Raw genomic sequence first — 17488 nt, forward strand, 5'->3', positions numbered from 1 at the left:
ACACAATTTTGACCCCATGAATCTTCAGGCTGCCCACTTCACGTCCCAGCTTCCACAAAGCCTTTCTGGGTCTCCCTCACGTATGCCTTCTGGCACTCCCTCTCTCCATCACATTTGCACAGTTGTTTATGTGCTCTCTCCCATCAGTACACGAGGCCCTTAGAAGGCAGGGGCTGTTTTAGCCTTTCTTTGTGCCCCCAGTGTTGGCATGGCAGCACATAGTAGGCACTTAATAAACACTTGCTGAATCACTTTCAAATGTGTGGAGAGGCTGTTGTGGTTAACAAAATGCCACTTTATTTTAAAATATCAGTGAATTCATAGCACCTTTAGGTTGTTTTCTTAAAGAATACTAATAGTACAGTTACTATAATAGTTTTTTTTTTAAACATTAAAAAGTACTCCTAGAAAAAACTGTCAAGCACCAGTATAGGCAAACTCATCAGCTACAGGACAGGGTCATTAACACATTTGCTGAGCTCTTCAATGGAGGCCTGGAACTCCTCAGCTGACTTCCCAGGATCCAGGTTTACCCAAGTCCTTCAAACACATGACAAGACTTAGGAAATGGCCATTTCCTTCTCAAGATAGCCTGGATTTCAGGCAACTCAGACCCCTGCAGAAGACCTGACTGACCTTGACTCGGATATCCCTTTCCAAAGACAGTGATATCGATACAGAGGAGTGTCCCAGCTCTGGATTTAATTCAGAACAAATGCTAACCATGGGACCCTGGGAAAATCATGCGACCTCTTTTCCTCATTCAGAAAATGGGGTTACTAATAACTTCAGAGCTGTGAGCTCCTTTGTAAACCCTACCTAGATCACTACCAAAATGTGTGCATTATTTCTGCTCACCCAGGGCCATAAATAAATCAGTCCCAATCCTACTGCTGATCAGCCATTTTTCACTTCAGCTTTACGAAAACCGAGAAAAAGGAAAAAAGAGAGAAGGGGAGGAAGAGAGGGAGATGGGGAGAGTAGGGAAGGAAGAGTGGAAAAATTGGGAGAGGAACATGGAGGGGGAAGGAAGGTAGGTGTAGGGGTGGGAAGACCCAAGAGACCAACTTGTTAAGCTCGGCAACATGATTCTTTAATTTCAAGGCTTCTACAAGGATCTTGAAGAACTCAAATGAAAGCACCAATTAATTTCAGTTTTCTAAACATTCACTTTGTCCTTTCAAGGTTTCTCCTTCCAGTCCCTTCACTTGTATGTATTCTGATTACATTTTGGACAGCAATCGTTCCTCTTCCTTTTGGAGGCTGCCATTGGTGGGCTCCTCTGAGAACCTGGATGAGAATTTCAGCTTTTTTCCTGGTGCTCTCATGTGCTTCCAGTCCTGCCCTTGTTAACTTCCACCTAAGTCCTCCCGGTACAGCTGGAGGTTCATGGCTAGCAGGACTCCCACATAAGGCCGCTTTTCTGCAGCCATCACTACGGAAGGTTCACAGACACCCAGCTGTGCCCAAGCTGGCTGCTTCGGTGTTGCCTGGCTGGCTCTGTGGGTGACTAGCGTACACTGGAGTCGAGCTGTTAGATGCTGGCTTGTGAACAGCCGACTCCCCATGTGAAGCAGCACAGTGGCCCTGCCTTCTCCCCTGGCCTAGTGCAGGTGATTACCTGGAAACAAGTGTAAGACCAAACTCATCCTGACATCCATCCGCATTACTGGAGGTGATTGCTGAAAGATCTGAGCTCTTCCAGATGTAGGCCAGGAAAAAAGGAAACAAACCAGGCACGAAGCAAGGAATTTAAAGACAAGAACCAGTTTTTCTTTTGGAGGCAAATAGCAAGATTTTGTCAGTCCAACATCAGCTCCTCCTTGGTTGAGGAGATGGCAGGAAGGTCCAAGGTCATTTTTCATGACTATCTGTAAAGTGGGAATAATGCTTGAACAGGTAGTTGTGGGGGGAGCACTTTGGAAGCTTAGAGCACCATGGGAGCGTGGGCTCTATTTGCAGTCAACATGATTCAGGAGTCACCAGACTGGCCGGGACATGCCATCTACATGGCTCTTTATGGTTTACAAAGCACGAGACAGGAGATCAGTACCTGGGCCTGGGAGGGAGGGGGCAAGTATCATTAGCCTCACTTTACAGAAGAGCAAACGTGTCCAGAAGTTAACTGAGTGGGAGGCAGCTTGGCACAACGGAATAAACAAGCACTGGCTCTAGGGTCAGAGGACCTGGGTTCACAAATCACCTTCGAGAATTGCTCCCTGTGTGTGCCACTGGTAGGATGTTCTTAGAGTGAAGGGCACCAGCTAGACTAAGTAGGACAGGAACATCCTTTCCGCAGTATCTGATTTCACTTTCAGATTTCTTTCTCCTCTGACAAGTAATCTCATGATTTCTTTCTTTTTTTAAGCAATCGGGGTTAAGTAACTTGCTCAAGGTTACGCGGCCAGTTATTTCTGGGTGTGGTGCTAAGTATCGGAGCCTGGATTTGATCCCCAGGTCATCCCGACACTGGAGCTGGTGCTCTTACATGCTGAGCCACCTGACTGCCCCTAATCTTACGATTTCTGATTTTGTTATTTGTATAGGCTGACCCACTAGGACTACAGGTGCAGTCAGAAGGGTCTTTCAAAGTCACTGATTCCAACCCCATTTTAAAGATGAGGAAACTTAGGCCCAGAGAAGTTTGGTGACAGTCAAGGGTCACACAACTATTGAGTGCCTGACCTAGATTTGAACCCAGGCCTTCTTATCTACTGCACCACACTGTCATCCCCTGCCAATGGCAGGTGTCAGGTATGTTAGGAAGTCTATTTTCTCCTATAAACTTCGGTTCACTTTGCTCTTTTACTAACAGGTGTGGTTAGCACAAACCAAGTCAAGAGAAACTGAGCATGTCTGGGCACACTGACCAAAGCACACTCCTGGACTTGTCGACCTGGGTCCTAAGCCTGGCACCTGGGCATCATCATTCCAGAGCAGCCACTCTTGGAGGCCCAGCCAGAACATCCCCCATAGGCCAAACTCTAAGGAGATTGTCTCTCAGGCAGTTTGTAATCTGAATTCTGAACACAGGAAGAAAAATGGTGTTAGTGACAATGGGCCAGTAAGTAAACATAATAAAGGCCACTTAAAAATGTCACCAAAATAATACAACAAAAAAGTTTAACTGGCAAATCTAGATATTCATGTAAATTTTTGGTAATCTGCAGTGGAGGCTCTTTGCTCATTGGTCAAAATCTAAAACGCCATCTTGTTTTAAAAATTTCAGGTACAATATGGAATTTTTAAAAATTCACCTTCAAACACACTTCAACCCCATCAGCAAAGTGGTAAAAAATATAATTTCTCCCTAAGCTTGCCTGGGAAAGCAATAAAAGAGATGGCAACCGACCCTCCCTGGATTTGGCCTGACTAAACATCATGCCAGTTATTTTCTCCCATTTGGCTTCTATATGTCTGTGGCTGTCCATCCGGCCCCCACTGGTCTGGAAAATATGGTCCATTGTAACTGTTAAGTTTCTGTCTTTTGTTCCAAGGAGGGAGATTATAGTTGGGTTTTAGATTCCAAGTATATCTGCTCTGGGAATAGTCTTCTCTAGGTGGGCCTGGAGGAGGCAAAGGGGGATGGCTTCCCACATTTTGGCAAGTGTAATTCCGTCTGTGTTGATTTTTCCTAGAAAGAAGAGGCAAGGACAAACGATTAATAGAGATGTTACAGAAGTGAATGCAACGAGACTCAAGAAATATTAACATCAGTTAAGACAATTTGTTTTTGGTCTTTTTGGAGGGGGGAAGGAAGGGCAATTGGGGTTAAGTGACTTGCCCAAGGTCACACAGCCAGTAAGTGTTAATGTCTAAGGCTGCATTTGAACTCAGGTCCTCCCAACTGCAGGGGTGGTGCTCTATTCACTGCACCACCTAGCTGCCCTGACAAATTATTTCTTCCAGGGGCCTAATCAACTCCCAGACAAACGGGGGGGGGGAAGACTGGGTCCCAACTGTTCAGTGTGGGAGTGACTTTCTTGACTGGTCATTTTCTTCCCTTCCATTCAGTGGTTTCTTTGCAGAGGCCCTTTAACAGAAGAACTGTCATATTACTTCCTAAGGTTGTCAATTAAGAAAGAAACTCAAGAAAGCCAACATTAAGCTGTCTCCACCATCTCACATGGAAGTGGTGGGTGGAGGGAGGAGGAAGAAGGTTTTATAAAATTAATTTAGGCTGCAGCCCTTAGGTTGCAAAGTTAAATGGGAATAACATGCTGTTCTAAATCCTTCACCTGCTAGAAAAATTGCCCTGAAATCTTAGCAAATGCTGATTTGTTTACAAAGGCAAAAAGATGAGAGGTGCCACTCCAAGATCTTCACAGAGCAAACTTTTTGCCAGAGTACAGATTAATAATATGGGTGAGAGAAGTGCTACCTTCAGGCAACCTCACCGACTCACGCATCTCTTTTTACCAAAACTAGCTGAAGTTCTGTTTAACCTTTGATTCATAATCTGTTCTGAAGGAAGAAATGTTTAAGTGATAGCGGTGGAAGTGTGATCAGAGGAAACTGTTGCCAACCACCTCTGGATGGCTTTCCTGGCTCAATCAAAGACCTCGGAAAGTCATGTGACAAATTACTACGAAATGACTGAGGGAAAGAAGCATTCAGCATAGGAACCTTAGAGACTGTGAATTGGAAAGGAGGAGGGACCAGTGCTTGGCACATGATGAATAGTTGCTGAATGAATGAATTCTGCTTAGAGTGAGGATTGAAAATCATGAATGACCTACGAGTCCTCTATAGTCATGAAGAAACTCTCCTGGCCTTAAAAGGATCAAATGTGTACTTAAAGAGCAGTAATAATTTAAACCAATTCTGGGTTGGCCAGGTGGCGAAGTGAGTAAAGCGCCGGCCCTGGAGTGAGTCAGGAGGGCTGGGATCAGTTCCGGCCTCAGATACTTAAATAACACCCACACCCACACACACACACAAAACTGGCTGTGTAACCTTGGGCAAGTTACTTAACCCCAATTGCTTTAGAAAACAAAACAAAACAAAACAAAACAAAACAATTCTGCCAAACCACTGCTACAGAATTTTAAAACTCCTAGACCTAAGAATAGAAGTCCTAAGGGTGTTCATTTAATGTCTGTCTCAACATTTTATTCTGGAAAGGGGGCAACACAATCTATTTAAGGTACAAGCAATATATTACACATAAAACACTGGATCCCCAGAGGAGGTGCTATATAAATTCAAAATACTGTTCTCAGAGAAATGACTTCACTTTTAACCTGGGGCTTTATCAGATTTACTGATGTAATGGTCTCTCTCTTTCTCTCAGCCTCCTTTGTTCTCCCTGGTGCTCCCCAATGCCCCCATTTATCCTGTACTAATCACATGACTTGGTGTTCATTAAAAAGTCATGACTAAATGCATCTCTTCACTGTGAGGGAGCTGCCTGCTGCTCTCCTGTTCTGCAGGGTTCAGTACTGAGACATGACAGTACTAGACAGACTATATTATTCCTTAACATTTCTTTCTTTTTTTTTTTTGAGGAAAATTGAGGTTAAGGGACTTGCCCAAGGTCACACAGCTAGGTTTGTGTGTGTTTGTGTGTGTGTGTTAAGTGCCTGAGGCTGGATTTGAACTCAGGTCCTCCTGACTCCAGGGCCGGTGCTCTATTCACTGCACCACCTAGCCACCCCAATATTTCTTTCTTTAAAAGGTTGGCTTTAGTTATATTATTTGCTTCAATGTTTATGATTTCAGAAACAAAATTTTCAGACCATAATGAAACAAAATTTTAACTTGTAAACAAAACTAGGTAAGTACTTCATAGTTTTAAGCAGTGACATAATTTCTTTACCAAGAGTGAATTGTGATAAAATACATAAGCTTAAATCATTACATCCAAAAAGAGTTCTCAGCTCATACAAAATGTGTGGAACCTGGCCTTTGGGCATTATGCTTATTTACCAAGTTTGGGTTTCATCTTCATGCTAAAAAAAAAAAAAGTGAATGTACCTGGATGACTGGTAGAAATCTCGTGGTTGTGAGTGGAATTCTCTTCGATGGGATCGAAAGTCTCGGGGTTGAGAGTGGAACTCATGGGACTGGTAGTGGAAGTCTTCCTGGGGTTGGGAGTGGAAGTCTCGGGACCAATGGAAGGTCCGTCTGCGTCTGTGATAATCAGTTTCATGGGTGTTGTAAAAGTTTCTCCTTTTGATAAATGATGATTCTTCAAAATGGTCTGACCTTAAAGTACCATCATTCCTTAAAGACAAACATTTCGTATTTCATATTACTGGTACCCAAACTAGTTATGTAGGTTTTCTTGTTTTTCTTAAGAATTCTAAGCATGTTAAAAAACAAACCCCAAAACCCCTCTCAAGTCTTTCACACAAATGAAATGCAGGACTCACTTTCTGATTGGTCCATGCTGGAGGTCATCAATGTAATTCTGCCTTTCTATAGCATGTCCTCGACATCTATTGAACACTAAGGAGCAGAAGAAATACTAGTAATCGTAAGTCAACAAGAGAATAAATGGAGGCCTTTTCACACAGCTAATTCTCTAATCATTCCCATTTCTCCTTGCCATCTTTTCTCCACAAACTCCAGAATGGCCTGCTTTTAGCCAAATCACTCTCTTTCTCCCACGTGCCCAAGCTTCTGAACATGTTACACAAGGAATCCGATAAAAAGGACAAAGAAATGTAAACGTTGATACTTACATTCTATTGCATCATTTGGTTTCATGCCTTGAACATCAATCAAATACCTGAACAGAGTAACATAATTCAAGTCAGAGATCTAATGATGGGAAAAAAGGCACATTAAGTACTACAAATACTTGATTCTGGGTTGTTTGTAAGGTCGAATTAAAAAGCTGACTTACATTCATGACACAGCCCACCCAGCCTGCCCCTGGGCTTAAGAACTCACCGGCAAACAAGATATCCTGTTCTGTTTAAACCATGTGTACAGTGGACTCCAATAAGTTTGTCTATAAAATGGGAAATTTACAATTAAGGGAATGATGTTTCAACACTAGCAATTAGACAAATAGCACAGTTCTCTTCCTCCAAGCCTCAGCTCTGACTCCACCTCCCCCATCTCCCCCAGTGGTTAGCGCATTCATTCTCCCTCTGCAGAGGGCTTTGTATATAGTTCGCATTTATGCATGTGTTCATGTCTTATCTCCCTAATAGAATATAAGCTACTTGAGGGCAGAGCCTCAGACATTTTTGTGTTTTTAGCACTAGGACAGGGTCTGAAGACAGTACTACAGTAGGTGATGAATGTAAATATTTGCTCAATGAAATGATAAAACTCCATTTCTGAAGAACATTCACTAGTTACTCTCATGGGCTTGAAAAGGAACTCTTCTCTAAGGGGGGCGTAGAGAATCAATCTGTTATACATGCAAAGTGAATGTAAAGGTCTCTAGCAATCACATGTTACAGGAGAATGAACACACATCTCATTCTAATCTAAAGAAAAGTGGGTGACTAAGTTATTGATGGGGAAAGGAGGAGGGACTGGGCCTGGGATTTCCTGGAAGAGGGAATTCCTAAATAAGGAAACTTCTTTTGCCAATGTACCTTTCTAGTCTCAGCTTCCAAGGGCCAGGGCAGCAGGGAGCATGACAGGAAGGCAGTTCAGCAGACATGCTCCAGAATGGGGGAGGAGTGACTTATTTAACTGGGTGCTACATGTAAGAATATATACCCCCTGGGATAAGGTACAAGAAAGAAGTGCTCAGAGAGCAGGTTCAGAATGGACGAATGGGTGGAGTTTAAAGGGATAGCTAAATTCCCAGATGCAGCTTTCAAAAGCAAAGTGGCTCATTACTAAGGCTTCTAGGCACATTACCGACAGTGCTAAGGACCCAGGGCAGTCTATCTCCTAATGTACAGGAAACTATGGTTTTACAGTTGATCTAAGGCAGAAAGACTGAAGCCAGAATGAAGATGCCTATGGGCATTCAGGAGCAGTGAGGGGGCTTGGAGGAAGGGCCCAGCCAAAGAAGAACCTGAAAGTGCCGCCCCTGACTGAGCAGAAGCCTAGTTGTGAAGAAGAAGGAAGTACAAGCCCAGCCTCCACCAGGAGGGGCTGGAAAGCAGAGGAAACAAGGAAGAAAATCAAAGGTGGTCACAGAAATGCAAAAGCAGAAGGAGCAAAGGTTTGAGAGGAAAACCCTCCTCTCCTGGCCCCTCCTTGTCCTTGCTATCTCCTAAGGATAAGGGCTTGGGAAGCACTTCATGCCTACCACCCTCCTAAGCCCCACAGGTGGTGGGAACCCGTTCTCTTGAGGTATACTACTACAAGATGAGGTAACTGTCATCTCAGCTCTTGGCCTGAGAGCTAAGGGCTTGGGCCTAGAAGGGTTTCTGAGGCTCCCTCCCTTTTAGTGGAAAGGATGGAACAAGTCTAACAATGGAGAGCAGGGGCAGGCCGGTCCCTTTCTGGAACTTTTGCCAGATCTGGTATTTCTGTGTGCTGGACCGGCTGCTGAGACCTAGACCCTAATCTACCCATCCACGGGCTACTCGAGTTACCCCATTTAGCGCAGAGAGCCCCTGAAAGTACAAGGAGCAAGAATGGGCCAAGAGGCACAAAGAGGAGACCAGAGTTTTCAAAGGGCAGTGAGTAGCTGGCTACAGGCCTACCTGAGTTCTGGAGCCCCTGAGCCTTTCTGGAGCTCGCCTTGTCCTTCAAATGAAAGGCTTTCTCAGCCAAGCCATTCCTTTCTTTCTACTTACCAAGTTCACCGAGGTTCCTTCCTACTCTAAGAGTCTAAGATCCCTATGGCTCCCTCTTGCCCTCAGAAATTTCTCCCCCTTGTTTTCCCTCTCATTCTCTTCTCCGGCTAATCAAAAAAGGAAATCAAAGTTGAAATATATGTTTTGAATGTGCTTGTTTACTGAAAAAAAAAAAAAAAAATCATTTGTGGGAGGCCCTGTACTTTGTACTGAATGAGTAAGAAACTTCTCGACCTTGGCTTAATTTCATCCCACATGTGAGGCAGGCACATTTACACCACATCCATTCACATCTATAGTTGGGGAAATATAACAAGGCTCTAAAGCCTTTCTTTGTATTACCTTAGAAGGTCAAATGATGGGGACATTATTCTGTAAAAATCTGTTTTCCTTTTATTTTCTTTTTGATTTGTGATGTTCTTTCTATCTCTCCCACAGTACTATCCCCTAAAAGCCTACTTTTATGTAAGAAATTGTTTTGTCTCCTATTCTTAAGTTAAAAAGAGCCCAGTGCAGCCCAAGGATTCCCTAACCCACCCTAAGGTCTCCTTACACAATTTCTCAGGGGTTCATCTCTATGAGACCCACTTTGCATTTGGACTTTCATGTGACTTAGCACAATCCTACTGCTAATTCTAATAACAGGTACAGATAGTATTTAATTTAAAGCATCTTCCTATTAAGCAAATTTGGGAAAATTAAACAGCCTCAGAAAAAGTCCAACTCACCGTTATCTTGGTTTTCTTTCAAGAACTTGTTCACAGCACATTTGAATTTAAATATTGTGTTGTCATCAGGCACCTGGTGTCCAACGGTAAAAATCTTTAAGTAAGGAAGAGCCTCTGGCAACTCCTGCAAATCAAAGTTGGTACAGGAGAGAGTGGGGTTTATCTTTCCACAAATGAATGACAACAGCAGAAAGGAGAAACGACAGGTGAGTCAGAAATCCCCATCTCAGGGCCATCTGCCCAAAGCCTGTCACACCTAGGCGGCCTCAAACGCTGCTCACTTTGCCTCCCACGTCGACAAGAGCCAGGCCCGGACTCTCGGCCTCCCACATCTGCAGGCCCCGTTTCCTTCCTCACTTCCCTCAGCAGCCAGTGTCTTCCTCACCAAACACTGTCTTCTACTTCGACAAGAGAATGTGATGTCTGCCACAGTCTGGGGTTTGATTAGTGCTGCATCCTGGGAGCACAATGGAGGCCAAGGCTTCCTCACTTTTGTAATTGGGTAACTGATCACCCATCACTATGTTACCTTTCCCTGGAGACTCAATGGCTTCACAGAAGGGACTAAGCCTTTGAAGGTAGCACGTGAACACCTCTACAAACGTGCGTTCTGCTGCCCATGCCCTGTTTCTCCCTTAATTCCGGGCCTCCCGACTTCAATTCTGTTCCCTGAACGTCATAAAAAGGGTCCCTCTTGCTAGCTGAGAGTTTTGCTCAGTCGGGAACCTGCAATGGGTCTCTTCTAGGTGATCACATATTAATCAAGAAAAGTAACATGCTCAGGCCATGACAGAACGGAAGAGCAGGGACTTCTCTTCACGCATTCTTATATAAGGGCTTCTATTGAGAGCCAGAGGGGACCTCAGCAGCAGCTGGTTGGCCCAACTCTCATTCTGCCAATGAGAAATATGAGGCTGAGGGAGATTAAGTGATTTACCCAAGGTCACTGAAGTTATCACAAAGATAACAAGCTTTGAACCCAAAGCCTCTGACTCCAGTCATCTCCTTCCCCTGCCCTACACTGACAGAACATGAACTTGTTTCTGTTTTGTCTCTGGATCTCTGGCACAGGGCATGGCATGGGAGGCTTTACATTTTGACCCTCACTCAGTGTTTTTAGGGTCACCAGCCTCCCCGCCTTATCTAGGACATTTAATTCTACCATGGGCCACAACACGGGCACCCAGATGAGAAACGGTCCTGTCCCCTAGAAGGTTCCCCTCCCTGAGCCAAACAAGGCCCCCTGTTCTCCCCTGCCCACCCTGGCCTCTACCGTGGTCACTCCAGGGCAGGCAGGCGAGCTCAGAAGGTAGGAGACTGAGAGGATGACAACCCTTCACTACCTGGTGCTCCCAAATGGCTCCTGCACACACAACTGAGTACTGCTTGAAGTGGACCAAAAAATGGTTTCTTGCTTCCTCAGAGCCTTTATGGTTCAGCTAAGAGAAGGTTCTTTTTTTGTTTTCCCAAGAGAGAAAGCTGGAAGCTCCAGGATACCACATCCCAACAGCAACTGAACTGGGCCAGTCAAGTGCCAAATACTATGATGACCCAACAGAGCCACGAAGCTTAAATGGGCAAAAACGCTTTTGTTTTCACCTTTGCCCACCTGGTGAAGCTGCAAGATTGGAAAAGAGGAATGAGGGCCACCTCCTGATTTCCATTCTGATGAATGTCATGAAAGATGCCCAAGCCTGGAGGACAGGTGATCTAGCCAGGCCTGATGGGAGGGGAGAGTTCTACTGGTCAGGACTGACTAACACGGGAGTGGGGAGGCTTAGCCACCTGCCACACTCCTGTTACATTTCCAGCAAGACCGGCCAGTGTTTTCCCAAGGTCGTCAATGAGAAGGGCTCGTTTACCTCTGGTTTGTAATAGCGCTGAGTGTATGTTAAATCGATGACCAATCCGAGCTCTTCGTTCTGTTCTCGTATCTTGTTAACAAGATCCAAAGGGGAAAAGCGTTCTTCTGGGGCAAGTTTTCCTTCAAAACTCTGTCAAGGAGAACAAGAATGAAACTACCTTACTTTGCTGATTCTCCCCAACCACCTGATGAGGCAGAGGGGAAGGCCTTACTCTTCCCATTTTACATGAAGAGACAGAGCTTCAGCCTGGCGATGCCTCCTGCCCAAGGCCAGGCCTTCACACCACCAGTTGTTCCCCACCCAGCATGATGCCCTTGTCCACTGCAGCCTGCACCATTTCTCTCTCCTCTCAACTCCCACACCGTCTGCATCACCCATTTGCCACTCACTGTGTATGGCACTATACTGTTCATTCTATACAGCCACACTCAATTCATCGTCTTTACTGTCGCATTGAGCGTTAAGTCTCGTCTCTTGGATTCACCCGTAGGAGCCGTGCCCTATTCTTCTTTGTATGTGACAGGGCTCTGCATGGACTAAGAGATTCTTCATTTTGCGCTTCACTTAAGCGTAGGTGCCTTTTAACAAACCAAAGGCCCGTCTTCATACCATTCTTACTTCTTTTAGCCCATTTTGTGTACTCAGGTAGGTGGTACAGCGGATAAAGCACAGTGCCTGGAATCAGGAAGACCTCAGTTCAAATATGACCCCAGATACTTATTAGCTGTGTGACCCTGGGCAAGTCACTTAACCCTGTTTGCCTCAGTTTCCTCATCTGAAAAAAAAATCGCCAGAGAAAGAAATGGCAAACCACTCTGGTATCTTGGTTTTCTTCATTTCTTTTTTTTGGGGGGAGGGAAGGGGTGGTGGCCGTGAGACAATCAGTTAAGTGACTTTCCCAGGTTCACACAGCTAGTAAGTGTCAAGTATCCGAGGACGAATTTGAACTCAGGTCCTCTTGGCCGCAGGACTGATGCTCTATCCACTCACTACTCTGCTGCCCCTTCCAGTATCTTTGTCAAGAAATCCCCAAATGAGGTCATGAGGAATCGGATGTGAGTGAACAGCCGAACAAAGGTGTGTATCTAGTCTGTGTCTCTTGCTCACATCTCAAGGCTCTGCTCCCCTGAATCCCTCCTGGCCTAGGCACAAGGCCCTTATCCCAACTGTGTGGAGCTCTACTGCTCCCCAGACCAGTTCCACTGGGGCACCTCCCTCTGGTGGCTCTTCCTGTTCTCTGGATTCTCTAGTCTACTTCACGTTAATTCTGCTCCAACAAAAACCTGAAGGTGCTGTCTAAGCGCCAGCCATGACGACAGGAACCGCTATCTAGCCTTCTGTCACCCTCTCTTACCTCTTCTCTTCCATTATGGGAACTACTATTCTGTCCTCACTGGTTCTCTACCCTCTGACCACCTTTCATACCTCCTCCTCTCCAGCAGTGAAGCCAGACCTGGGATCATTTTCACTTGAAACTGTTCCATGTCAAACAGTCAAAAGCATTTCTCAAACACCTTCTATGGGCCAGGCACTGTGCCTTTCAAAACGGGGAGTATAAAGAAAGGCAAAGACATGGCCCCTAGGACTCAGAGACCCTTGAGCTGAATCTTGAAGGCTTCCCTTCAAGGAAGCCAGGGGCACTAAGAAGCAGAGAGCAGGGAAAAGCAAGCCCAATATGGGGCACAGCCACAGCCAAGGCTCGGAGACAGGAGTATTGTGTTCAGGGAATACCAAGCAGGCCTGTATGACTGGAGCAGGGTACGTGAAAGAAGTATAAGGAGCCTGCAAATGGAGAAGAAGTCAAGTTTCCAAGAGCTCTGTATGTCAGGAAACTTTGTACGGATCTTGGATATAAAAACACAGCCCCGGGTTTACTGAGTAGGGGGATGACGTGGACAGACTCCGGTTTTGGGGAAATCCCTCCAACAACTGAGAGGAGGCTGACAGACTGGGGAGGTTCATCTGAAGGTTCTTCAATAATCCAGGGGAGAATTAATGAGGATCTGAATGAGGGCAGGGCTGGGTGAGGGAGAGAAGTGAAGGCAGGAAGGACAAGAATTAGGAATGGATTTGGTATGGCAGAAAGAGATGAACTATGTGATCCTTTGAAACTCAATTTTTCATTTGGGGCCCATCTTATAAGTCTGACTTGTGATGAAATTTTAATATGCTCTGGAAACTTAATGGCTGAAACCCCCATGCCTTGGCCTCCACTGACTACATACTCCCTAAGTGACCATCCTTTACTCTGTCCTTTGGCATAAGATGTTCCCAACTCAGAATACTGGGTGGGCCTTCATCTATAATGCAGTTACAGATAAGACTTACCACTGCTCAAATGCTGCAGTGAAATGCCCTACCTCTGTTAAGGTGGTCCAAGCAAACGTCCTGTGAAAACTCCTCTCCGAGAATCCCTGGACAACTGTCTCCTACTGTCAGCTGATGGTAAGATATCAATCCCCTGTACAGGACTCCCCCGGGCAGTCCCCTTCTTCCTTTCCCCGTCCCCATCTGGTTTTTGAGGCTACTGTGCTGCTTGCCTCTAGACCACTACAACCTACCCACCAACGGGCAGTGCTAGTAAATGTCCATGACCCACTAACAAAATTTCTCGAAGTAACTTGGGATTGTCCTTTCTTGAGAGAATCCAACCAAACCAGCTGGATGGTTAACAAGCCAAGGCTGGAACACGATTATGTCCCTTGAGTTCATGAGCCACAGACCAAAGTTGAGATTAGGTTTCCTGGCAGCCACAGCAGCTCAGACAAGGTGGGACCAGCAGTCTGGTGGCCACATTGTCTACTCATCCCCCACATACTCTCCAGAAAGAACAAGGGCCAGGTCCCTCCTCCTAAACGGGACAAGGACCTCAGCAGCAATCCCAATATCCTGATGAGCAAAGGTGCTGTGAATCCAGACTTGAATGCAAGGGCTGAGAGTCTCATCCTTGGGCCTTGGGGATGGGGAATGGTTTCCTCTAGACTTTCAATGCATTAAGGCTGTGTCTAGGGACCCTAGCAGTAGGCCCTTGGCAGGCAGGATTTTCTTACGTTACTGAAGAGAGCAAGAGCTAGAGCCTGAACCTCAGACCTCAGTCCTATGGAATTTCCCTCAATTCTACTTAGAATCATGATAATTAAAGTCATGGAAGGAAGCTGATGAGATCTCCATGGGAGATGGTAAAGGGAGAAAAGAAGGCTCAGGACAGAGCCTTGGGGAATACCCAAAGTGAACAGGACGTAAAGGAGGAACCAGCAAAGAAGACTGATGAGCATCCATCAGACAGTAAGAGAGAAAGGTCAGGAAAACGCTTCCAGAAAGAGGCGATGCCACCAGATCAAAGGCTGCAGAGAGGCAAAAGGGAACGGAGATAAATAAAACCACCAGATCTGGCCACTCTGAGGAGAGAGCAGTTTCGGCTGGATGATGACATCGATAGCCAGATTCCTCCAAAAACTTGAACTGTTCCAATCACACAACTCTTCTCACGTTTCTCCAAATTCCTGATGTTCACTGTTTCTTAAGGTACAATTTCTTAATTTTCCTACACTTACATTCCACAGGTTTTCCAGACATTCCCCAAGTGTTTCCAGGCCTCTGCCAACATAAGAAAGGAATGCTCTGAATACTGTGGTCACAAGGGGGCCTTTCTTTCCTCATTCAGGGAAGCAGTTTGCCTACTTGGAGTTCCTTGAACCGATAAAACCATAGGTCCATCCTCCCTCTTGACACCCAAGTTTAGAAATGCTAAGTACTGAAGCCAAACCCTTAAATAAATGACTAAAACATCTGATTTAGATATATGTGGTCCACTCTCAGGGTAATTTTCTGTGTGTAACCAAGAACACATACAAACTACTCCAGAGATTATACCTCTTGTGTGGATAAAAGTAGCTATTGCTAAAATGTTATAATAATCTTCTATTCAAAGGATTCTTCTCCACAAGGGATCCGAGAAAATGTGCTGTATTTCATTTTGGGATGGTAAGATTATTCACATGAATACAGGGATCAAACAAAGTCTTAATTTGGAGGGAATTCCTGAGTTGAGAAATAGATCACAGGCACTACGACATCTAAACTTGTTATCAAGTATCCCTTACTCACTTAAACACATACCAGCAGTATGTGACTTGGCAGACCTAGAGGATACCACGGAAATATAAACACTGAACTTATTATCTGCATAGAAACCTTTTTTTTCCCCATCTTCTATGTCATATATACCTTCCTTCTCACATTCCTTCCCCACCCATCCTCCTAATAAGTTCAAGCAAAAACAAGATAATTTTCAGAGATTCCATGCTGAGAACATGGCTTTGCTACACCAAAATATAATTTTATCAGTAGGTTCTGTAAACCTATTTCTGAAGAGAAATCTTATTAATGTTTACTAACCTTTTTTAAAGGAACTTTAAAAGCGATGAAACGTGTGCCAGGCATCCTCTGTCCAACTGGCAGGTAGTCTTTCCACCTAGAAGACAAATATTTGTACATGAGGCTTTCTAAGTAACCTGCAGGCCTCCACGTTACAGACTGCCCTGCTCTTTGGACACTTTCAAACAAAGACCAAGGCTTTGCTTTCTGCTTTTACCTCCTTCTTGCCATTTTCATTGTTCACTAATCTCACGTGTGCTGGCTGGGTGCTTTAGGTTTGTTGGGAAGAAAAAAATGGGATGGAAATGAGACTGCATATTGCTCACCAGAGTGAACAGCCACACGCACCAAATCTGACTGCACCTCTACTAGCTGTATAAAGCTGGTGGACTAGGACAAAGAGGAAGGGCCACACCGAGGGCACATCCACAACAAATCCAAACAAGACTAGAGCAAGAATCCGCAGAAGCCTCTCAGTAATCCAGGCCAAGCCCTACTTGAAGTATAAATCCGATCAGCAACATCTCAGGCAGGTAACCAGCTACCCAGCCTTCTCTTGGGAACTCATTAATGCCCCAATAAGCTTCATCCACTCCAGGTACTTGGAGCTGGAAGGCAAAACAACATGGACCAAAAGAGGTTTCCCTATAACTTCCACTCTTGCTGCTCTCTTCTGAAGCTAAACAGAATTCAGTCGAACATCTTATTGTGAAAACTTCAAAGATGTAAATTCTATGTGCCTCATAGAATCAAATCAGCAGGGAATCATCTCGTCCAAATCTTCACCAAAGGAATGCCTTCTTTGGGCTTCCTCTGGTCCAAAGTCATCTCTTCTTACAGGACCTCTGGGGTCATTTGGTCCAGCCTGTGCCTGAATGAGAAGAGCCAACATGACCAGCAGCGATGCTTAAAGCACGAAGTCTTCCAGGCTTGGGAGGAGATCAGATCTTGGGGTGCCCCTGCGCCTTGGAGCACAGCACACGCAGAGGGGGGCCCGGGTTCTCACCCAAGGCTTCGGGCTTGGTTTCCCCTTTCTGATGCCTGGCTGCATGGACAGGACTGGGAGGCTCCGGGGCAGCACCAGCCTGCTTCCAATGCCTTCTGGATCATCATCACAAACTTCTACCGCCTGGTTGGAGCTCCATTCTCCAGAGCCAACGAGAACACATCTAGGAGGAGGGCTTCCATATAACCCTTTCAAAAAGTGGAGGTGATCCCATTCCCCCTGAGGCAGGCAGCGTGGTCAAGTGTTCAGGGCCGGCTCTGTCCCTCCGGCCTCAATTTCATTCTCTGTAGAATCAGAGGGGAAGGACGAGACGGCCTCCCCCGGGACTGCTCCACACGTGGCTGATACAATGTTGCCTCCTCTGATTCTATGTTACTTAGAGATCCAGCGTGAGGAGCTCCCCCCGCCTGGGCCACCTGGGCCGCCGCGCCCTGCTTGGGGCCAGGCCCTGACCGACCAGCCGAGGCCGCGGGATCTCAGCGGCAGGGACCCGGAATAGGAACCCCGACCCGGCTGGCGAATAAAGGGGCTCGCGGGGCCGCTGAGGCTCGGTGCCCTGGCCGGCCCCTGGAGCCGGGGCGGGGCCCGGACCCCCCCCATCTCAGCAGGACAGGCCCTGCCTGCGGCCGGCGGTGAGGGGGAAGGGGGGATTTGGCTGGAGGGGTCCGTGGGGGGAGGGGCGGGGGGCCCCGGGGGGGCCGGGCCGGGGGAGGGGGAGCCCCGCCTCCGCCCTGCGCCCGAGGCGCCTCCTCCAGGCCGGCCCGCTCCGGCTCTCACCTGTCCGGGAGGTGGTTC

At 46.2% G+C, this 17488-nt stretch overlaps 1 protein-coding gene across 2 annotated transcripts in view; it reads right to left on the reverse strand.

Annotated features, from left to right (window-relative positions):
* Nucleotides 1-274: 274 nt before the first annotated feature.
* The window catches only part of DUSP11 (dual specificity phosphatase 11), a 17526-nt gene continuing 312 nt past the window's right edge, over nucleotides 275-17488 (reverse strand). Inside the window, exons 2-9 of one of the 2 annotated variants that reach the window (XM_069102811.1) lie at nucleotides 15709-15784; nucleotides 11308-11439; nucleotides 9446-9569; nucleotides 6898-6958; nucleotides 6687-6733; nucleotides 6375-6450; nucleotides 5977-6132; nucleotides 275-3634 (exon numbers count right to left, since the gene is read on the reverse strand). In XM_069102811.1, the coding sequence (XP_068958912.1) occupies nucleotides 3373-3634; nucleotides 5977-6132; nucleotides 6375-6450; nucleotides 6687-6733; nucleotides 6898-6958; nucleotides 9446-9569; nucleotides 11308-11439; nucleotides 15709-15784 (934 nt within the window). In that variant the 3' untranslated portion in view covers nucleotides 275-3372. Of the gene's footprint in view, nucleotides 3635-5976; nucleotides 6226-6374; nucleotides 6451-6686; nucleotides 6734-6897; nucleotides 6959-9445; nucleotides 9570-11307; nucleotides 11440-15708; nucleotides 15785-17488 lie in introns of both variants that reach the window. The other variant, XM_069102810.1, reaches the window with a different exon arrangement.

This window comes from Petaurus breviceps, unplaced genomic scaffold, assembly GCF_028583685.1.
Source record: "Petaurus breviceps papuanus isolate PSGF00001 unplaced genomic scaffold, PetGlider_PUasm1.0 556, whole genome shotgun sequence".
NCBI lineage: Eukaryota > Metazoa > Chordata > Mammalia > Diprotodontia > Petauridae > Petaurus > Petaurus breviceps.